The following is a 24292-nucleotide window of genomic DNA, read 5'->3' on the forward strand; positions in this document are numbered from 1 at the left end:
AGAAAAGAAGAGGGAAAAAAAAAATGATATGCAGGTCTTTCATTGTCAAAACAGTCCCTGTGGAAAATTATGGTTTTATACAGAGTAACAATATTTTTCATACTGCCTAGGTTTTGCATGATGTCAGGGCATTAGCTGGGCTAATGGAAACCTATAAGCATGTTCCTGTTTTTTCCTTCATAACATGACCCTAAGAATTTGTACTAAAAAATGACAGTTCGTATTTCTAAGCATCTAATTTGAAATGAAATAAATTATGCTATGTCTTGTTTAGCAAAGACCTTGTTTCAAGGCATTTGTTGCTGCCCAGCTCCTGTTTCTTCTTTTTGCTCATTTCTCATGAGTGTCTGAATTTTTAAAACATCATATTTCTTAAAAATTATCATGTGTGTTTATATGAACAGTTTATTTTACACAACTGAAACACTGTGTGAAATTATTTCTTCACTAAAAATCTAGCAGGATTTAGGGGGCATGGAATCAAAGTCAGTCACTATCAAAGATAATAATTTACTGCATGTTTTCAAACTCAAATGCCGTTTTAAAATGTTGATGGGAAAGATGTATGCAGTTACAAAGACACTTCATAGCACGATTTAATGATAATGAAAATGTCCCATGCTCTTTAACTGTACTTCTGATTTTGTGCTGAGAATTTTGTGTATTTCCTTACTTCAGTAGCATGCACGTATACTTACATTCTATTTTAGAACTATATATTTATGCATTCGCCTTTGAACATGTTCAATTCACAGTCACAGATTTTATTCCAAAAAAAAAAGGACTGCAAAAGCCAGATCAGAGATTTCTGATGGACCTTTCTTTTTTTCCAGGTGACATTTACTAAGAGGAAATTCGGGTTAATGAAGAAGGCTTATGAGCTGAGTGTTTTATGTGACTGTGAGATTGCTCTGATCATCTTCAACAGCACCAACAAACTTTTCCAGTATGCTAGCACTGACATGGACAAAGTGTTGCTGAAATATACTGAGTACAATGAGCCTCACGAGAGTCGAACAAATTCAGATATTGTTGAGGTAAGATTTTGTGTTCTGTGAGGATTCTTTATTCTACTCTGAGGTGCAAGGACTCAAAGCAAAAGGCATGATCATCTTTCTCAAGGGCTGTAGAATGTACCCTGGAGGTGACATAACAGCAGGAGAGCACAACAGGGATAAGAGAGGATTGGCTTGGGGGTTGGAGGTGGTGCAGCAGAGACTGGAGGGAATCCATGTCTTATGTGAGCTGTAAATTCTATCCTGCTGAGTCCCGCAGGCTCAGCAGAAACTCCAGGTATGGGTTCTCTGCCTCCCTGTCATCAAGCCTGTTGTGCTGCTATGTCCCATTAGCTCTCTCCATGCCTTGACCACTACCTCCAAGCTGAATCTCCCTCTTGCCTCTTAGTTGCTCCTGGTGACATGTTTTCCAGAACACTGGTGTCCTTTATCTTCTCACTCCAAAAGTTATAATGTGCTTTGTCCAGGAGAAAACAAAAAATATGTTGTAAAATATGCCAAGGAAAAATATTTAAAATCAATGCTTTCAGGCATTCAACTGACTTGTTTAGATTTCTGGTTATTTACAGAGGAAGGAGGTTGGATTAAATGCAAGAAGACTTTGCTTATGAACTGCACAAAACCAAATGTTTTAGCTACCTCACACAGAATGCCATTACCATAACATAATAATAACAGCATCAAAGCAGTACTTCCAGAAATCTAGACACACCTGGTAATTATTCTTTTAATTACATAGGGAAAGTTTTATTTGCAATTACTGAAAATTATTAATTAAAATTTTATGTTTTTTCAAGTTTAAGCTTCACATACTTGCCAAAAAGTGAGTTTACTTTATAATCACATTAGGATTCAAGCCATGCAAAATAAATGAAGCTTTTAATGATTTTGTTGTCATAGCAAAATGCTCAGAGTGATATCTAAAAAACTGGTTATGTCACTTAATGCAACTCCTGTTTTCATAGCACCTAAGCGAATAGGCTTCTAATAGTATAATTTTAAAAAGCACTGGAAGGGTGAGGTCCTGTCTTAACAATCAGTGAAAATTCATTGATAAATGCTATTGGAAACCTTGGCCTATACACTTAGGTTACTTCAAATCTTATTTAAGGTGCTGATTTCAGATTTTTAAATAATCTGGTTGTTGTCTAAAATGAGACTTTGGTGCTTTTTGAATCTTCACCTAGGTTAGTTATGTGTTTGAGACCAGCAATGAAAGAAAGTAAGTGTGTGAATTACATGTAATGTGGTTTTGACAGATGAAAAATACTCTGTAATAGGCATCTTCACACTTCTTACAAGATGTCAGAGTCACACCACCATAGATTGGCAAAGACTGCAACCCAGGAATATATATCACTTTTCTGTCTACCCTTATGTCAACATATGGGATGATACTGTTTTGGTTCCTTCGTGATCTCCCAGTAGATTTTCTCCCCTGTTAGGAGAGGATGAGGTTCTGACAGGAGATCAAGAATTTATGTGAGTTAAGACTAAGCGGAAAGTGCATAATTTCTTCCTCCTCTCCATCTTCTCCTTTCTTCTCTTACTTCAAATTTCCAGTATGCACATGAAGCCTTTCCTGTCATCTAGCTCTTGAAAGCCCATGTCCTGCCCAGCAGAATTCAAATTCTGTCCCCAGAATAAATGACCTGTCCTTTCTCAGTGGCAAAAAGCCAAAATATTCTTAGCAGGAAAAGTTTTCTGTGATATCTTTACTTCTTCCTGCTGGCTTTTGTGTGGGAATAAGCAAGCCAGTAGTTACAGATTTATTACTTGTTTCACAATGAATGAATACTTCTGATCACGAGCATTGTGGTTTTTCAGGAAACTTGAGTGAAAATATAAAATTTAAATTAATGTCTATTTTGTTGTAACTTTCAGGGTTTCAGAAAGAGCACTCTGCACCAGCAAAATCCCTTTCCTACAAAAATAGTGGCCCAGTTTGGGTAAGCTAGTAGGCAGTTATGCATGCAGATATGTAATTTTCTGCCTATACCAAACATTTGATGGGCATCCCTTTTCACTCCTCTAAAAGGAGCTAAATAAAAGTAGATAATTGAAATAAGCACTATCTAAATTGAATAATCTAACAATAGGCAGAAAAGACCAAATGAAGTGCATATTTGTAGTTTTTCTGTATGTTCTGTCAGCTCTGAATTTAGTCATTTGATCATTTTCCTGTCATGTTTTGCAGTGTTCTGCCTGTAACATATAATACTTAAGCCACAGCAATGCCAACACTCACCAAAGGAGTACCTGTGCAGAGTGTAGATTTTGACAAGGGTTTCGTATTATCGTGCCTTTACTTGATAACTAAAGTCACAGTTATGAGTACAATAGAGGAATAGAGACCATGAAAAATACGCAATCTGAGAAATGGCATGTAGTTTGGATATATTTTTAGATACATAATATAAATCTGCCACATATTTAAATATTTAAGTTGATCAGTTAAACTAACTACATTACACATATTTTCCTTGCAAGAAGTCCATTTTTTTATCACTTTCAGACAGCTAGATTTCACACTTACAAGTCTTTAATCTTGTTCTTCCAGAGCAATCAACAGCAGCTGAGATTCAGACAGTATTATTAAATCTGATCATTTTCAGCTAAATGACTGTTCAAGAACTATATTTCAATGGGAGAAAAGGGCATAGCTGTTCTCATAGATTTCTGTGCAGCAGAGAAAGAAAACTTTGTTACGTAGACATGAAAATCTGAAATATAACTGTCAACCATGTAAGGGTCTTTAATTTAAAATCCAATTTCTGTTCACATTCAGCATAATATTAACTAGTTACTTTTTGGTTGTGGTAGAACTATGTTATCAGTCATTAGAATGTGATATAACTTCCTTGAGCAATATATATTCAAAGGAAAGCAACAAAGTAGGTCTAATATGTATTTAATTACTTTTAAGTTAAACCACTGCTATTCAAATGGAAAAATTACATTAATTTTCATGTAGGTCTGGCAAAAGCTGTTAATTTTATTAAGCAAATGTTTCCAGTTTAATTACTGGGTTTAATTATATTTAGCATTTCTGAAGGAATGAGTCTTCAAGCCATAATTTGTTGTTTGAAGCATTGAAAGACACCAAGTGTCATATCTGTAACAAACATTGCACTCTTTTTCAAGGGAAAAACTCATTGACATTCATTTTAATACTTCTGTTACTGCAAATGAAGCAATTTGGTCATACCCAGCCTGTTAGGTGTATGATCTGATTGCATCTGTCATGATGTAAAATGGAGTGGCTAACATGAATAAAATTGTAAAGTTCAGTTACTGTTACTCTGAGTTCTTTTGGTTTAATGATTCACGCAGCAAGGTTATACTTTCTTTAAACATGTAGTAATTTTATGTACATGCAATTAATATAATTGATATAATTGATATCTGAGCTGTTTAGACCACAAAATTATTTACCAGCTGAATGTGTTTCAGTTATTATGCAGTAAATATACTTAAGGCATGCACAGGTAACTAAAAATCAATGTGTACTCATGAAGGTGAAAATGTTTACATTCAACACTAAAGTTTATTCATTTTAAGCACCAGTGACAATTGTTGTCAGTCTTAGGGAAGTTGGGGGGGCGGGGAGGCACGAAATGTATTTGTTAATATATTTCTTAAAAAAGAAATATATTTCTTAAAAAGAAAAAGTTCATTTGGAGACTTCTGTTTAGAGTTAACTGGATTCTTCAAACTGAAGCCTTTATGTCCTCACCAACCAAACCACTCACACCACAGTCATTCTTCAGTTTTGCTTCAGTTGAAAAGTACATGTTGGTTGCTGGATATAGTGACCTGTTTTAACATGCAGGGCTCCTTCAACACTGAGGAAAAAAAAAAATCTTTACAACAAAATATTCAGCAGCTGTCATTTAAAATCCTGTAATATAATTACTAGAAGGTTTGTAAATCTTTACTTTAAAATGGGATTACATTTTCCTACAAAATCCTGTGGCATTTGGCACACAATCTTCGGTACAGAGGTAGTGTTTTTACAACTATAGTTCCAGTCTGTCTTTAGGAGTTTGTCAATACATCCAATTCCTATCTGCTCTATCAGAAAAAAAACTTACCTTATGAGTTTGTTGTTTATCAGCACAGTTGTGTAGGACTAGACAATATTTTCTTACAGCAGAGAGTAAATGGGTAAGAGTAAATGCCAGAGTTTTACAACAGACAAGCCGTGTGCATTATGCATTTTTTTTGCATTTATTTAAGACGCAGCCAGATCCTCTCCTTGTTTCTGTAAAGCAGAAGTGGATGTAACACAATGCATTTCACTGATATTTCACTGCCACAATACTGTGAGTGACACAAACCCAGTGCCAAAGCACTATAAGCCCACTGTTCAGGAGCTCAGATAGGACATGGCCATTAGATTGTAGGGGGTGTATTTCAGAGAAGGGGTACATGATCTGATTTCCATCTTGGCTGCAAATGCTAATTACAACCCTGAGCCACCAAGCATTTGTTGATTTAAGGTGAAACATCCTGCCTGTTTTTTCTGTCATTGTCCCTTCTTCCTTGTCACTTTTTTCATGTCTAAGGATCAGATACTGTCTCAGCCTTAGCAGACGTCTATTGATTTTTCACTAAGTCTTGGTTTTGATTCTGTTTCTTAGATACAGAATCTAATACACTGATCCTTTGTCTGCATGCACATAAATCATTCCTCCACAGATCACTAACCACGCCATCTTTCAGCTCTTCTTAAGCCCCAAATCCAGAATTTTCTTTGGCCCTGCTGCTCTTATTGTCCCTCTTTCTTTTCTCCAACTGGCTTCTATTCCTTTGCTGATGGAGGGGTCACTACCTTTAATTCAAGTTGTCCTACTAGATCAATCCTTTCAGATTCATCCCATTAAACAGATCTTCCATTTTCTGTCCAATATACATCCACCTCATCAGTTCTTCTCTGCAATACCACCAATCACTGGTAGAGAAAAAAAGAGGACCAACACAAACTTCCTCCATTTTTCTCTTTGCTAACTGAGGTTCTCAATGTTATCAATGCTGATCCCCCATCAAATCTTCTTTGAATTTTGTAAAGTTCACTACACAAAACTGCTAATTTGCATGCATGCACACACATCTGCATGGTATTTGCAGCTGTCTTTTATCTTTGAGGAAACTCTTCCATAACATCGATCATGGTCTTTTCCAGAATATCCCTTTTGCTATCTGCCTTTGGCTCTGTCTTTTACTGGCATCTGGCTTCAACTTCCTTTTTTTCTCATTTCTTTTTTTTCACACTTCCAAAGAGTTCAGGGTCCTTAACATATAGGACTTTACATATAGGAAGATGTCAGCTTCTGTAATACACTGCCATATCCTTCTTCAGTAAAACCTTATCCTCGTTTGGCTTCTCAGCTGTACATTGTTTTACTCTGTGGGTTGTTTTCTTTTGTTTTTCGCCTGAATACATATCAAGCATCCTATGCCCTTTCACCCACCCACTCTTACAATTCTGCTGTGTTCTAATGCACACTAACAGGTCCTACCTCAAAGTGTTTACAGCCCCACTTCAGACATAGCACAGCAAGAATGGGTAGCAAAATAAGGTGATGATGATGATACAGTAACATGATTCTGCATGCATGACAACATGAATCCTGTTTCTATCAAACAATGTTTATACCTCTTGTACCAAGGACCATCTTTTGACCATTTCTGAGGGACTGCTCATCTTCAGATAATGCTGCTTCAGTCTGGCTGTTAGGAACCACTTTTTACATTACACTTGAAGCCACTCCATCATCTTTTCCCTCTCTTTTCTCACAGAAGTTGGGTAATTTTGGAGAGACTGTGTCAGTGATACAGAAGACTTCATAAAAAATTAGCCTGAGCTACTCTAGGAGACTTTAATTATCCTAGGGCCATTGTAATGGGGTTGCTGGATGGGCCACGGGGAGAAAAAGTAGTCTAATTTCAGATTTCAATAATTACTAATTGTGGATTCTTCTTCATGGATAGTCAGCATCTAGCATTGTATTTTTAACTTTTTTTACATGGGGTCATGCCTCTTCATTGCTGTAGTGACTGCTGACCTTTTGCAGAGTATTTTGCCTTCCCCAGCAGACTCCTGTATTTGGTGAGGGAAATTAGAATGAGAGGTTTAGCAGGAGAAATGAGTGCCATTTTCAACAGCATTTTCCCCCAAGGGGAAGAGGTGTGCTTATGGGCATGTGAAATTTGTCCTGCAGACTGCACATCCTTTCTGTTTAACAACACATAGAAACATCTTTACAGGCCTTAATGTTAAGATAGTAGGGAACAAATACCCCTACAGGGGGGTGGAATTGAGAATTTTGCTTTTATGTGTGTCTCATTGCTTGTTAGAAAAGCATTTTGATCTAAAATAATATGTATAATAACAACATGCAATTCATGATATAAAACAATGAATACTTCCACAAGTTTGTAGCAGTACTAGCTTGAATTAAGAATCCGATCACTTTTAGTATGACCAGCAACACAGGCATGAAATATGACTACACAGCCTAGAAGGACTTCATGCTTTACACTTGGTCCAGCTCTAGCACATTGGAAGGTTGGGAGTTGATGAGGATGGTGCTCAGACAGCAAATGGTGCATACATATGGTGTGATACGTGGTCAGTGTATTGTGCCTGAGAGGAATGCCACAGTCCTGTTTTGCTAATGGACTTACTGCGCATTATCTCATCAATTCTTACAGGTGTGCTGTGGGTCCTACAGCACATGTAGGATTAGTCACTTAGTGTGCATTCTCTCTGAATGAGATGTAGAGAAAAAAAAATCCTTCTGTCAATTATTTCTAAAGGTCACAGAGCTAATGACTAGCTGGGAGGTTAATTAGATTCTGAAAGCCTCTTCATATCAATTAAGTTTCTTACCTGTATATTTGTAGTAAATAAGCCCATATAACTATAAATGTGCTCTTTTTAGGAAAAGTAAGGCAACTGCTGTAGGTTGGTTGATGTAAGTGTATTCTCTTATCAACATAACATGCTACTGCATATAAACAAGACATAAAGTACATATCAAGTCAGCTCTTCAGCTGTTGAAATCAGGGGAATTGTGTCAGCTACCATGGGCTGAAGATCTGGGACAGTATAGAAAGTAACTCTGTATGTAAGAAAGGTTATTCAGGGTGATCTAACGACAGTACAGTCTATTGGATACTGCCCTGGACTAGGACTCATGAGACTCAGATTTTATTAATAGCTTTGCCAAATACTGTTGTGTGACCTTGGACAAGTCAGATTTCCTCCTAATGCTTCAGTTTCCCTAACTGTAAAACGGGGGTATCATTATTGATTTCCTTTGTAATTTGATTGAAGACCAGCTTGTTAAAAAAATAGCTACCATTACCAGTTTCCACAGGTCAGGGTATGATTGAGATGGGTCAACTAGCCAAAAAATTTCCTTTGGATGATGATTTAGGCTTTCTAAATGCTTACTTCTTGTTTCATTTTTAGTAAATACGAGCCAAATCATTATTGTTAACCTTGTGTATGACAAAATCATGCGATCCACTTCAAGATCTTCAGCATTTTTGTGATGTTTGTTTGCCTTCTGAGTTTTGTGCCTTTGAAAATGTGTTTGTAACCTAATATCCTCATGTGAGTTTTTTCTGTGTTTTTCCTAACCATGATTAGTACAAAAAGATTTTGGAGAGGAAAATATCCCATTTTCAAAAATACTAAAAAATCCCTCCACTTTATCAATCTTAATTTCATTTTCCCAAACAATTAATATAGAAATACATATTTTTTAAACAAAAACTGATATTCTTACCTAATCTTATTATTCCATCAATTTGGGCTTTATGTAAATATTAGCTATTACAAGACCACAAGAAAAGATTTTGGAAAATCGTGGAAGGCAGTTCTCTTCTGTCCAAAGAAGTCCCTTAATGGGTCTGCTGTTCCAGTCAGTGGAACTGTCTCAGTCAGTCCCTCTACTACACCCAATAGATAGCAATTTATTCCCTTCCTCCCACTTATCCACATAAGATTTTTTACTCTTTACTTTTTCATCTACAGGTTATTGTTTAAGCTGTCCTTGATAACTCTGCAGCATCCTGTTTCTGTGCCTCTAGTAAGTGACAGATTCTTGATGCTTTGCAGCTTAGAAGAAAGGTAGAGGGTCAAATGTTGACACTACTGTTTGAGAGTTTTTTTATTAATATATTTCAAATTAATCCAGTACTTGAAAAATGCAGCTAAGGGAAAGTTGCATAATGAGTTGTTTTGTTTGGCTTTCTCTCTCAAAAAAACAAACAAACAAAAAAAACAAACACCACCACCAACAACAAAAATCTCCAAAAGTTTTCTGCTATGGTTTATTTGCAGTAAGGATTTGATTGATGTGAAACATAATCTGTTATCCTAAGATATCTCAAATGAAACTGAAGTAGCAATCCTGATAGCTTGGTTTTTCATTCCTGGAAAAAGAGGACAGGGACAGTGAAAATTAAAATGGATGCAAAGTTCGTTTCTGTGAAACACGCCGTAAAGCAAGATCTGCTTTTGAGTATATTTTGAGGAGGCTCTGGAGCTTGTGATTTTTACTTACTGAGGATCAGTTCTTGTTATTGGTCATATCCCTCTGCTGTTTTTCTTTTATACTTTTATTATTAATAATCATTTTTAAAATATTTTAATAACTTAGGAGATGTTTTGGACAAACTGTTACAAAAATGTTATGATGACAAAGGTGAAGAATATATGCACAATATAAATGTGTTCCAAACTCTTGTTTGTAGTTTTTCAAACTGGGAACTTAAATTTCTATTTCTTAGAGCAAGGTCTATTTCACAGATCAGTGTTTCCTTCTCCAAAACATCATATATCTGGCTGAGAGGCTGGAAAAATCTTACATGTCTGTGTAACATTCTTGTAATTTAATAGTTCCAAAGTTTTATCCCAATCTAGTCACTGGAGAATGTTCTTTGTTTTTGTAGTCACTGTTTCACATAGTAACAGCTTGTTGTATTTTGGTCTGTTTGCCAGAGGGTAGGTTTATTTTTAAATCCCTGAACTCTGAATTTTCTTTATTTTTCCAAGATTGGAAGCAGCTGAAACGCCTGGAGTTACAGGTTGAAGGGCTTGCTTCACAATATGAGATGGGAAGCCTCATCCCATCCCCCTTTTGTGTTTTTCTTTTTTTTAAGTTTTCTAACAATGTCTTTTAACTGATATTTGTCTAAAAATAGAAAACTGCCTAGCTAAAAATAGCTTGGCTCTCAGTCTTGCCAAGGAAAATGGAGAGGAATAGGCGTGGAATAGAAGGCTGAGTAATCCAGCTCTATTCATTCACAGATCCCTTTGAGAATGCAGGCGATGATAAAGTGCCCTCAAAAAACCACAGGCCTGACTTGCTCTCTTCAGACTTCTAGGTGCCAATAAACATTTTAGCCCAAGGATATATTTTTTTTCCTCATAGATCGTAAATGCTTTCTGAAAGACAAGGCTTTGTTTCACAGAAGCTAACTTACTGTCAGAAATAGCTGACTTTCCGAAGGTCCTTGGGTTTTTTTTTTGACTTTCCACGGCTTTTATTTCCAGATGAGCAATGACAGCAATGTTCTGTCAAGAATTACCATGAAATGTCACATATCTAGTGTGAATGAATGAAAAAAATAAATGCTTTCAATTTATTTCATATTTAAAATTGTGCCCTCAAAAGTTCACATGCCGGTAAGAAAGAAAAATGTATTACTCTGATTCTGAGCCATAAAAGTGAATGAGCTGGTTTGGTTGTATTTCACTAAAAAATCAAACTTCAGCTGCAGAGCACTTCTGCATATACATAACTCAAGTCTTTTATTTGTAATTCTTCATTTATCTAAAACTCAAATTTCAACAAGAGTATAGAGGAAATGGGAATGGCAAGGGGCTGTTTTTAATTACCTTTAAAATAAACTTGTTGAGAACCCCGCAAAACAGGAACTTTTAATTTGAAAAGCTATCATACAAGAGAAAGTCAGTCTCGTTGTGTGCTACAGAGGTTTTTATATCACATCACCATTGTGGTATTGAAGTAAGAGGTATCCATAATACTAAGCAGGAGAAAAGACACCAGGAAGGGTTAAGCATGTTATTTAAAACAGGAATGTTTGTTGTTGTTCTGGATGGATTTTTTTGTTTTAGTTGAGTTTATTTTTGTATATTTCTAGGTCTGAGTAACCTGGTCAAACACAGCAACAGGGTGTGGAAATGTCAGCACAGTTCACAGGGTTATTTGAGCCTGAGTATTGTTTTGTTCAGTTCCTGTAATGCTGCTTGTGATAAGACTCTGGAGACAAAGGACGATAATTGATGGAAAGGGACTTAAACCACTCCAAAAAGAATCAAGGTCCTTGTATTTGGATACATCGACTCTTCTGGTCTCCTTCCTCCTTGTAAAGCATTTTGTCTTCTTGAATGTTGGCCCCCTACTGCTCTTTGTAATGGAGGCAGACCACAAGTGATTCCTTTATGCAGTACACAGGGTCTAATTGTGTCTGTGTGGTGTATTAGTAATTATCAAGTCTGAATTCCCGTATTGTATCTTCACTGCAAGCATGGAAAAATAGGACACACTAGCCTGCATTACCATTTTCAACCTAGATAGTGAGCTACTTATAGCTACATTCCAGACACAAAGGCTTTTGTGAACAAACCCATTTTTCATTTTCGTTATTGAGACATCCATGATCCATAAGGTAAATGCAAAGTATGGTTATTTACCTGGATTCTTACACAGTGGTAATAATCACAAGTGTAGAAATACCACATCTTCTGTTACAACTATCTTTACTGCAAACTATTGACCTTGCCTTTTTTCCCCCCAAGACATTTTTATTAGGTTCCCATAAGCTGTCAACTGTTCTTTGTCAAACCAGTGTTGAAGATGACGCGGCACTGGACTTCTAGCAAAATCAGCAAGTGATGCATAGTTCTTCATATGTTTACACATTAGCAAAGTCAGGTTTTTTTTAGTGTGTGTATCCAGATATGGGCCCTTAGCCATTGCTTATAGTTGTATTAGGTAAAAAGAGCCATACACTATCAAAAGGCAAAAAACTCTGATATGTAAAGTAAGTAAGTCCTTTATTAAGGTTAACTTGAGCCCTGATTTAAAGCCTGGATTGGTGAATGGGAGCCTTCTGACTAACTTCAGAAATCTCTGGTCATGGTTCCTAGCAAAGACACCAATTTCTATCGATTCTATTACCTTTGTAGTAAGCAGTACTAGAATAGGTCGTATTTCTACAAAGATTCATAGGAATGCTATTTCAGACAATGAACCTATTCACAAAAAGAAAGTTAAATGCTCCTGCAAATATCTGCAGAATCGTGGCTTTATTTTTGAAGCTGTTCCAGTGTCAGTAATGGTGGCAGAATGGGGACCTAAACAGTTCATACTATGAGCAGCATTTATTATCTATACTGAGAAGTAAAAGCTTCCACTTCCATTCCACGCCACAGGGAGCAGGCAATAAGTGAACCCCTTTCCCTGAATAACAAGGCCACTGTGCAGGAGGAGCTACATCAGCAGAGGGGATGGGGTACAAAAAGTCAGCCTGTTCCTGGCTTTTTGCCTACTTCACCTGCTAGGGAGCTGACGTTTGCATGTTTTGCTTAGAGCACCTCACCTTTCTGTTATTCCTGAAGCAAAATATCTTCACACTTCTCCCCTGGGCTGCATGCAGATAGCAGTTACCTGTTCTTGAGATCCCTTTCCACAGTTTTTATAGTTCTGGCAGAAGTTCTGTTAAACTTCAAAATATGCTGACTTTTCTTCCATGTTACAGTAAGAAGGTATAAATTAATTATTTATTTATGTACTCTAAAATTTGCATCCATCCTTTATGTATTATGTGGTTCATATTGATTAGGATCAATTTGCCCTGAATTCAGGGAGGCCTCCATGTGTTTGTTTATATAAAAGACAGTTGAAATAACTGTAAATTACCAAATTTGCAGGGCTATGAGACCTCAAACACATGTGCTTTATTGTTCTACATTTTTAATAGTCACAAGTGTAGCAGTCAGTCGTGAATTAATGTCCATAGTCCAGAACTGCTGAATGCAGTTAAATCTTAAATAACCATTGTTCTTTGAATTAAAACTGAGACTTTAAAACAGACTTTCAATCAGTGCTTTTATGAAGTAATTTATAAATCCGCAACTTTAGGTTTTTGTGTTTTCCTTAATTTTGCTATGTGTTTTTATATATGGTTAGCAGTTAATGGAGGAGTAAAAATGTCTGTTAAAAGAAGTTACATTGTCTATGTTCTAAACAGTTCATTAATGGTTTTTGCATTATAGACAGTGGTGTTAAAAGGAAAAATCTGTATTGGATAGACTTGCATTAAAACAAAAATCTCAGATCCATTTGTTTATATCACCCTGTGTGATCTGTAGACAACCATAATTACATTTTATTGTGCAGAGTATAAAAATGTGCATGCACTTTACTTTGGGTTGTTAAAGTATACATTTATTTCTTTGATCAAATGTTACAGCACACAGGCTGTTCAAAGAAAGCAAATTACAGAAGAGTCAATAAAAGTACTTTAAACAGCACACAGCTGCTATGGATTGATTGAAAAGAGATCAAACTCTTGACAAAGCAGCAGTTTCTAATGGAGTGTATGGTGTTTAAAGTATGTTTAGCTTACTGCAATAGAATCATGGCTATCACATGAAAAACATAACACCACATAATTTTTTCTTTTCATCGTTGTATTCCAAGGCTTGTTTATTGTATACTTTTAGCATGTTCAAACATACATCAGTAAAATGGAAGCTTTACACCTTTGTCTCCAGCACTTACCAGTATGCACATTAGTATTTAATCTGGTTTTTGTAACCTGTGTGAAAAGAAGCTTGCCTTCTCAGATGTAAATTTTCACACAACCCACATATATTGTTTAACTCATGAATAAAAATCACAGTTATGCCTAGTACCTTCCAACCTATATCTGAAAGTGTTTTGCAGAAGTAACTAAACACAAACTTTAAAATATGGCAATTAAGGTCTTATCCAAAAGCCTAATCTGGAGGCTTATGAACTTTGTGAGAGGTCTTGTTATTTGATCTTGAAGACTCCTAGGGGCCTGTACTGTGCTTACTACGCATTAACCCAGTCTGGGCCTCAGGTAATGCTGGGGAAATGGAGAGTCTTTTCACAGTTTAAGCACTAAAGATCTAGGAACTCTCGGTCCTCCATGAACAAAATAACTCTGGTAATGAACTCCTAATACTGTCAAGCTTTTCACAAACCAGAATCAGAAAATATTGCTGGTGTTTGTGTGCCATCAAAGGGACAGAAGCTTCAGTTTAATTCCTTTCTTAAAAGATTCTATCTGCATTTTACTGAAAGTCTGGTAAACATAAAATGCAAGCTGCAGCTCTGCTGTAGAAATCAGATTTCAATGGACTCTTCCCTCAGGCAAAAATGCTGTAACAAGCCACAAAACTCTGTCTCCCATTGATTTCTGTTTCTCTGACTCAACAAATGTTGTACCTGTTACAAGACAAAAGCAAAATATTGTGGGGAAGTGCAGAAGTTTAACCTAACTACAACTGTGCAGAGCGTGGGAAGGTGGGTAACTCCTATCCCTTATACAGATATGAGATAGAATCATAGAATAATTAGGGTTGGAAAGGACCTTAAGATCATCTAGTTCCAGAGGTTTGAGCCCATTCAGACCAAAGAAGAAACAGATCCTGTGTTTCCAGTTTTGTAGCAGGTTTCTAACCACTACTTATACAGAAAATCTGCAACAACAGCCTTTTCTTAAAAGACGAAAGTGGCTCTTCTTCAAGTCTTTGAAAAATTAGCTGTAGGAGGGGACAGTAAGCCTGAATGACCAGCAGGGCTTTTGGGGGTGACAGTCTCTCTGCAGCACTTGGGTAAGCAGTGTAACTGCTGATAAGGGATAGGAATTCCAAAACCCCATTTTCTTGGTCTGTGTCACTCACAACTTCATCCCATGCTGCTAGGTTTGAATCTTGTTCTGTAACACCAAATTCTTCCTGTGCCCAGCATAAGAAGCCTCAGATCCTGACACACACAGTGAATTCTTTTCTGGAGGTCAGGTGCCTAAATAGTAAGTATTGCCAAATCAAGCCTTCTATATCCCTAAATCCTTCACTGGACCTATTCCATAGCCCTTTCCTGTCACAAGGCCCTTCCTAGCAACAAGGGAATTGCTGCAGGGTGTGGACTGCTCTTTATGGTTTCAGTGTAAGCTCAAAGCAATGTGGCTAAGAAAGAACACTTCTTGTTGATCATTTTCCTACCCTTACTCTTTAAAAAAATGCATCCAAAGGATGCTTGGAAAGGTGTGCTTTTGTTTCTCTGTCCCCACATATGTCTTCATTTATAGCTTTCAAATGCTGGCAGGTATAGGGGGTTCTGCCTAATTGGCTTCATTAACAGAATCCTTGAACTGTTAGGACACCCATAGATAGCTATATTGGACAATTCTGACTTGCATCAATAGTAAGGAGTTCATTTAGTAGGACTAAACTGACCTAATAGTAATGCCCACCAGGGATTCACAACTGTAGCCTGAACAGAAGTGAGATGATGTTTCTGGGCTTGGACTTGAGGTGAAATACTGAATTCCCAGGGGTTATAGAAACCTCTCTTGTCCCTCCCACAGACTAGATTTTTCATTCCCTTCCCGTTAAGGAGTCTGAGAAATCCTCCCACTCCCTCTGTACAGTCTTTTTCATGGGAGAAATGTTCTTAATTCCACCTCCTCCGTTCACAGAGTGATGGAGCAAAAAAGCTGACTAAACATTCTGAAGTTAAGTCTGCTTCCTACTGATCTCCGTAAGTGATTTAGTGGCAGGAATAAAAGAAGTACTCATCCATTCCTGCTACCTCTATTTTATTCTGGGGTCTTGTGATCTACCATACCCCAGGCAGAAACAGGAATCCTGACAGACTTTGAAATCAATATAAGTAAGCTTTGCTGCCATTTATTTGAAAGTTTCCCATTGCTGAGAAATTCCAGGCAAACCTCAGGACTGTGAACCTCTCAGCAGACACTACAAACAAGCTTGTACACTTCTGAACTGGAGAAATTCCTATATGCTCATTACTTCTATGGTCATTGGGCTCTCATGGAAAGGATCTTGTAGCATTACTCATTTTCACTGAAATTTTGGTTACTTAGGACATGTATGGTCCCTTTTGCCACTCTTAAGTGCTATATGAAAGCCTGGGCCCTTTGAAATCAGCCAGGATCTCTTTGCCAGGTCTTTGATTTTATTATATTGATAGTAAAAGGAAAAGCCACATGTATTTTGAGGTAATAACATCTTCAATCTTATCACAGCCTCTGATTTCTTTGTCACAGTCATCTTCTGATTGAATTTTTATATTCAAACATAAAATAAATGTTAAGGAACATGAAGTATTCCTTTATCATTCCATGTAATGCTTTTTACCTTTCCTCTAGATTGTGTTTTTGCATTGTAAATGTTCTGCAGAACTTAGGAAAGAGCTCTTGCTACTGCAGCAGCAGGCTTGTGGTTGCAAATGGCTTAGAAGATACCCAAGATAATGGAGTAAGTAAATGAGCTCAGTGTTCTTGCCACAATAACATCGATAGGATACCCTGCTTTTCCATCTCAACATAATGGTTTCAGGTTTGGTTTGTAGTTGCTCCAAGCCTCCAGCACAGCAGGGTTTTCGGGCTGGGAGTAGTGTTTGTGCATTGGTGGATTTCAGCTCCTCATTAGGTAAGGAACCAGTATGGTTCTTCCTTGTATACAAACTTAGTGTTACTGACTTCTGAACATTTTTCCCAGGTAGCCAGAAGTCAATAAAGATCTATCTGTTTCTCAGGAGCACAGTCACAGATACACTGCCTGTGTCCATGTTGCCAAACACTGTGAAATCACCAAGGACATCAGTTCTTTAAAACAAACAGTCCTTCAGGCTTCTCTGGATTCGGGATTCCCAATGAGAAAAAATCCCTTTCTTATATGTACCATGTCTCTGTGAGGCTTCGACTGAGCAAAGAGCTGTAGTATATCTGGAGATGTGAGTACCCCCAAACTGTTTATTGCCTTTCCTGCACTGGAGGTTACCACCTTCGCAGCAGTCAGAGGACAGGAATGCATGCCCACCCCATGCCCACTCCACCTCTACATCTCTGGTACAGGGTGAGTAATCCTGAATCACAGGGCAGAGTGGACAGCCCTGCACGGTGATTTACCCTGCAGTACCAAGAGCCACTAAAGCTAGTCAGGGCCCATAGCTATGTTTTCACCAAGTGAGACAGTAGCAGTCATACACACTTTCACAGCAGCCTTCACGCACACCTCTACCAAGCCATGGAAGAAATTAAATAGGCTGAAATCCTCCTCCATTTGTCCAGCTCTCCTGTAGAATTAGGGGACCCAAGTAGAAACATCTTCTGTAGCCCACAGAATTCTCTGTGTGGGAATACCGTATGATTAAAGGTTTGAAGATCTCAGACAAGTAGGGCTTTGGCAGGCCAATATACCAATTCTTCTTTACAAACCTGTAATTTTTTCAAAAAAAAAATCCAGTTTTACAATGAAAAAACATAACATTTAAAATATATTTTAGCAGCTTCTGAAAGAAGCTGAAATTTTCAAAGACGATGCTTGGTTTCTGAATGAAGATTTGTGTTTTCTGTTTTACCTTCTCAGACATGATTCTTCTAGTACCTCTGTAAACTCTATCCTCAGTTCTGGTCAGAACTTCTGACTAGACCTTGGGTCCACCTCTGCAACTCTTGCTTTCTCCAGCAGTGATAAGAACTAGAAATTGCTCCGTTTATCAAGTTGTCTTCATTCCCAGACAGAGGACTGAAACTGACCATTGTGTTGTTGATTTAACTTAGTGTCTATTCACAAAGCTACAGAGAGCAGCATATAAGGCAGGTTTTGCAGGTGGATATGAGGTCAGACTCCTTACTAAGTATATTACAGTTTGTTTGGGTGTTTCCTTCTTATAGGACCCCAATTACACTGGACTTACTGTCATTCAACTTTTTATAATGGCACAATTATAGAAAACTGAATTAACAAAACCCAGCAGGAAGATGCAAAATCCCATGAAGGGGAGACCTTGCAGCAGTCTTCCAATACGTAAAACATCTGACAAGAAATCTGGAGAGGGGCTTTGAGCAAGGACTTGTAGGGACAGGACAAGGGGGATGGCTTTAACCTGACAGAAGGGAGACTGAGATGAACTCTTAGGCAGAAGTTCTTCCCTGTGATGGTGGTGAGGCCCTGGCACAGGTTGCCCAGAGAAGCTGTGGCTGCCCCAACCCTGGCAGCGTTCAAGGCCAGGTTGGATGGGGCTTGGAGCAACCTGGTCTAGTGGAAGGTGTCCCTGCCTGTGGCAGGGGGTTGAAGCTGTATGACCTTTAAGGTCACTTCCAACCCAAACCATTCTGTGGCTCTGTGATTCTGTGAAGATGCTAACAGAAGTGGAAGTTAAACTGCAGCTTCTTGGGGTATACTGTAGCAGCTTAACCCTTGGGGAACCTTATGTAAAGGGGCTCATCTTTTGCTTTCTTGATGGCACAGTTTGCAGTAATGGAAATTGAGAATTTCCTTGAGTAGAAAGCTTCCTAAATTCTCAAAAATCTTTTCAAGATCTGACCACTTTTTTGCTAATTCTGTTATTCTTGCCACTGGGAGAAGCACTCACTCCTCTCAAGGAAAGAGCAGAATGACACGGGCTTCTGAAGTTTTGCTTTAGGAAAGCAGACCAGCTTTCTAGGATAATCATGTAGTTCTGGAGTTCCATCCAGCTCCTCCATACAACTCCTGACTGTACTCTCTCACTTATTTTTTGGCTAGTGTATTGTTACCTTCAAGTTTCCACTTGCAAAGTTTGTGTCTGAATCTTTTCACTCCCATAGAATTTTCCATGGGAAAAAAAAAAAAAAAAACAAAACAACAGTTCTTTACTTTTAGTAGATGACACTTTGGTAAGCAGACAAATGTATACCATGCTCTAGAGATTTTACCAGCTGTTTAAAGGTAGATGCAATTTGCACAAATGTTGCTGGTGAACCGCAGAATTTATAGAAATTCTTGGTCTAACAGGAAAAAAAAAATCTTAAATCATGTTTTTAAGTCTGCATTGTTTCAGTCATCTGTTTTGTACTTAAAATCATGGGCCAGGTTTTCTTCTCAAATAGTGCTTGCTCACTCCAACCTTAGTGGAGAGACTTCCTTCTCTTTCCTTGACTCTCAGCAGAACAGTGAGTTGATGGTTATTGCTTTGTGCTGTTTAAGACCTTCATCTGTAATGAAACAAGAGGCTAAAGTTTCAGAGATCTAACCTGTATTATAATTCACCGTTTTTTAAATATACATTGATTTGAGCATTTTTATCAATGGATAAAACAGTTATGGTACTATAAAAATAAAACGGACTGTTCTTTTCCCTTTTAAGGGAACTGCTATTCAGCAACATTTGCTTATTGACATATTGGTTTTTTGTTGTTTTTTTTTTGTAATTCCCTGTAATTTGATCTGATGTAAAATAAATGTTTAAATTCTGGGAAAAATATAAAAAACAAAAATCTGTTGAGAACATTGACCTCTAGATTTTTTATGGGAAACTTCCAGAGAAAACGCAGGTGCTGAAGGAAGTGGTGTTCTTGCCTTGGTGGGTGTCATTTTTACTGCTGAGTCAGTACTACATCAGTTCAGTGCTGCTGTAGGAGCTCTGTTTCAGATGGAATGGAACAGCAAATTACTGTGATCAACAAAGACTCCCTGGCCCATGGTTAAGGGTGAAGGTGTTTGCCCCATGGTCTAGGAAGAATTCTATTCCAAGTAATTCATGTGTTGTCTGAGGTGCATGTCATTTCTGCTCCTGAAAACTTCATTTGCTAGCACTGATGGTACATTCATCCCAGGATAGCTGCATTTCAACAATATGTGAAGCAGTTCTTAAACATATAATTTCAGAATCTCTTTGGGATCTTTTGGAACACAGATAATGCTCTAAAATGTGTGCAAAGTATAATTCCTATCAGCTGCCATTCTTTCCATAATAAGATTTTGTGACAAAAGAGTCCGTAAAATATATGTGTTCCTCTGTACATCATATTTCTCAAGTATTTTGAATATGGCATTTATTAAAGGTTCCCATTTATATCATGGAAAAACACCAGCTGCCTTTGAAATAGTTAATTGTTTCTGCAAACATTTATATTAAGCCCTGCATATTTAAAATACTGTATGTTTCAAGAGATAGTAACACTGATGTAACAGACATGGCAACACCACTGTACATCCAGAATAACTCAACTGTTGTCTTTACAGCTGTTCCAATTCTAGCTACAGATTTACACTAGTGTAAATGAGATCTGACTTCAGACTTGTATTGGTGTATATGTCTGACTAAATTAGGCACAAATGAAAATGTTGAGGGCAGTGCTCCATCTGGAAGGGCTGGATTCAGTGGAGAAGGATGAAAGATAGATGAACATAAAAAGAAGGAGACAAATAGCAACCTGTTGATGATTACAGTATTTATTTTTAAGTGGCCTCATATTCCCCAAAGAAGCTGAGATGATTCTGCTGAACTACTGTAAAGTTTATTTTTCCATTCATACACTTTCTGTGTCTGGCTGCAAAACCTAGTACAAGTCAAATACTATATGTCTCACCAATATCTTCTTCTGTTTTAAATATCTTCGATAAAGCTTAGGGAAAACCTGGCCATTTAAATACTTTGTACACTGGCACAGCTTTGAAAAGTCAGTAAAGGGTATAATGTAAGGGTACTATGCTGTTGCGAAGGGGCAAGAGGTGGGTCATCTACTGCAGCTTTAGGCCACCCATGCACACCTTGGCAGACTGGATCTGCTTGCGTGCTGGTGGTGCTCATGCCAGCAAGGTAGTGAAAGTAGCCAGAGTGTAGAATTTTTGTCGTCATGGAGTCTTTCCACAAGCACTGGGCCTTGAGAAACTGTGGAAGTCTATTTTACATAAATCCACTTTCCAAGACAGAGAATGGAAAACAAGGTGCTTGCCACTAGGCTGTGGTAGCTAGCCTTTGTTCTGCAGGAGAAGGCACGCATTTATGGGAGGGGCAGCATGTATAAAGAGTGGCAGCAAAAACAGGAGAACAAGCTGAAGTTTTCTGCCCTTACATACATCTTCTGTATTCCCATTACTCAAAACCAGTGCATCTTACAGACCTTTGAACCCTCCGTAAGGGGTTATAATTATTGGGATGCTCAAAGGAGTGGTGGTAACTATTCCATCCTCAAATGTCCTGCGAATACCCGTGACTGAAGTAAAAAATCTGATAATGCTGTGCATGAAGCACTGACAACCACTCTTTGGTATGCTCCCAGGTTTTTAACACAACAGAGCAGAATTTGACTGTCTTTTCCAAGTATAGGTTTAAAAAATACGTGCACAGAAGTTTCATTTCAATATAATCTTTGGGTATAAAGGGTGCATATGGCAGTAAATTTTGGCTAATGTTTAAAAGGAATTTTGTCCAATGCTGGTTGGGTTTGGTTTGTTTTTTTTTCCTTTTTAAATCTTACGTATCTGTGGCAGTGATTTTATCAAAATGTGTAATCACAGTTAGGTCAGCATTTCATTTATGTCAGTAATATTAACACCTCCAATTAATCTTGCATGGAAATTCATTACTTAGAAACTGCCAGTATTGTCTGGAAAAACGCATACTTTTTTCTGTGTGTGCTTATCCAGTACAACAGCAATATTAAGCTGGTATTATACTGCATCATAGCAAACGAAGGCTGGTCGTGCTTATCATAAAATCATAGAATCTCAGACAGGTTTGGACTGGAAGGGACATTAAAGTTCACCCAGTTCCAACCCTCTGCCATGAGCAGGGACACCTTCCACCAGACCAGGTTGCTCCAAGCCCTGTCCAACATGGTCTTGAACACTGGCAGGGATGGGGCAGCCACGGCTTCTCTGGGCAACCTGTGCCAGCGCCTCACCACCCTCACAGGGAAGAGCTTCTGCCTAAGAGCTCATCTCAGTCTCCCCTCTGTCAGGTTAAAGCCATTCCTGTTGTCCTGTCCCTACAGGCCCTTGTCCAAAGCCCCTTTCAGGTTTCTTGTAGCCCCTTTAGGCACTGGAGCTGCTCTAAGGTCTCCCTTTAAGGAGCCTTCTCTTCTCCAGTCTGAACCAGCCCAGCTCTCTCAGCCTATCTCCACGGCAGAGCTGTCCAGCCCTTGCAGCATGTCCATGGCCTCTTCTCGACTCACTGTAACAGGTTCACACTGTGAAGACTTCTAAAAAAGCCATCTAGATTTGTACAAAATGGTGCTGAGAAGTTTCTATTGGAGGGCATGTATGTGTATATAAAAATATACATATAGATATATATACACACATGCATTTATGTGTGTATATATATCCGCAAATCGCAAATGCAGCATTCCTGTCTGCTGCAGCCACATCAGAGCCAAGAAGTGCAAACAGCAGCAGGGGTGAAGAAAACCTAGAGAAACCAAACCCCAACCCCAGAGGTGTTGCGCAGCAGGGCTGGGAGCGGCGTGGCCCCAGTCACTGCCGCAGCAGCAGAGACAGCCATCTATGGCCATAGGGCAGCAGGCGCCAGTGCTGACAACTGCAGATGGCCAGGATGCATGGCATTGCACCGACACCCGCTCTGCTCCCCCCGCAGATTCCCATCTCCTCTGTCAAGGCCAGTGAAATGCGATCCCTTCCAGTGAGGGTTGGCATAGGAATGCTACGTCAGCTGCCCCCCAAGGGGGGGGATTTGTGGAGGTTTTACAGACGTCCTGCACACTATGACGGATGGGAGTAAGACTGAAGGGTGAGGAGGTGGCCTCACTTAGAACACTGGGGGTTGTTCAGATCTGAAGACTTAGAACGGTTTTATAGAATCAGAGAATCATAGAATAGTTAGGGTTGGAAAGGACCTTAAAATCATCTAGTTCCATGGGCAGGGACACCTTCCACCTTCCACCAAACCATGCCACCCAAGAATCATTGAACCATTATATAATTATTTTAAAACATTAGTAAGTATTATTTAGACATCTGGGAATTATTTAGATTTAAAAACTTAAAATGGTCTTAAACAAAAGGGAGACCGAGATGAGCTCTTAGGCAGAAGTTCTTCCCTGTGAGGGTGGTGAGGCCCTGGCACAGGTTGCCCAGAGAAGCTGTGGCTGCCCCATCCCTGGCAGTGTTCAAGGGCAGGGTGGACGGGGCTTGGATCAACCTGGTCTAGTAGAAGGTGTCCCTGCCTGTGGCAGGGGGTTGGAACTGGATGAGCTTTAAGGTCCCTCCCAACCCAAACCAGTCTGGGATGCCATGATTCTAAATTCTTTTAGAAAAAACAGTTTACAAGTGCAATGCCTGACAGAAGTCCTTTGCATGACCCATGCAATAGCTGTGAACATAGGAGGGTGTAAACTTAGTTGCGTGCATTACCAGGAACTTTAATACAAAGTTTTCATGCCCGAGTCTCCATGTGATTTCCTTCTGTTTCTTTCTGAGATAGTCCAGAAAGATACATGGTTTAGATTAGCTGCTGTGAGAATCTGACATATCCTTCTATTTATATTTATAAAGCCAATGTTTCCTTGTGTAATTCAAGTCAATGCTAAACAGAAAAACACTGCCAAGTGGGTAAGATTGAACATTAAAGGAAAGAATTGTGCTTTGTCTCTTTTAGGGAGCAAATCTCTGCCACCTCCAGCCTCCACATCTCTCCAGAGTGGTAACCCAGATGGCAAGGTGCGCTCCCTGTCATGAATGTGCAGCAGAAAGGCAGCAGAAGATGTGGTGAGGCTGGCCAGCCTGCCAGAGGCTGCATGATCAGAGCAAACAGGCTGAGAAGCCTTGCAAAGCTCCCCCATGCCCTAGCCTTACACCACAGCTATGGGGAACAAAGAAACAAAAACCCAACGTCCCATTGCCCTTTAGAAAAAACACAGATTCATTTGGTGTTACACAGGTATTACGAAATTTTGCTGATAAGCCTTGGCACGTGTTAGGAGCATGAGAGAAAGAATAGACCAGACTCAGTAAGCCGGTAGAAACTTCGTGTCCTGATGAGCTTGCAGCACACACGTGTAAACATTCATAACACACTGGTCAATCACTCCTAAGCAAGAGAAGCAGATGTTACTGGCAAAGGGTGTCAGCATTGTTTGGTTTCACAAGAGTGTGATTAGAGAAGGTACTTGAAGAAGGAGAGAATAATCACTTGGCATGCAAAAAATGAGAGGCAAATCCAAGTGGA

General features: G+C 38.7%; 1 protein-coding gene across 13 annotated transcripts in view; it reads left to right on the forward strand.

Annotated features, from left to right (window-relative positions):
- Nucleotides 1-24292, forward strand: part of MEF2C (myocyte enhancer factor 2C) — a 124246-nt gene that overhangs the window by 57807 nt on the left and 42147 nt on the right. For all 13 annotated transcript variants that reach the window (XM_062605206.1, XM_062605194.1, XM_062605202.1 and 10 more), the window contains exon 3: nucleotides 834-1037. In XM_062605206.1, the coding sequence (XP_062461190.1) occupies nucleotides 834-1037 (204 nt within the window). The remainder of the gene's footprint in view (nucleotides 1-833; nucleotides 1038-24292) is intronic.

Source organism: Pezoporus occidentalis, unplaced genomic scaffold (genome assembly GCF_034315485.1).
Source record: "Pezoporus occidentalis ecotype Australia unplaced genomic scaffold, CSIRO_AGI_Poc_V1 ctg90, whole genome shotgun sequence".
Classification (NCBI taxonomy): domain Eukaryota; kingdom Metazoa; phylum Chordata; class Aves; order Psittaciformes; family Psittacidae; genus Pezoporus; species Pezoporus occidentalis.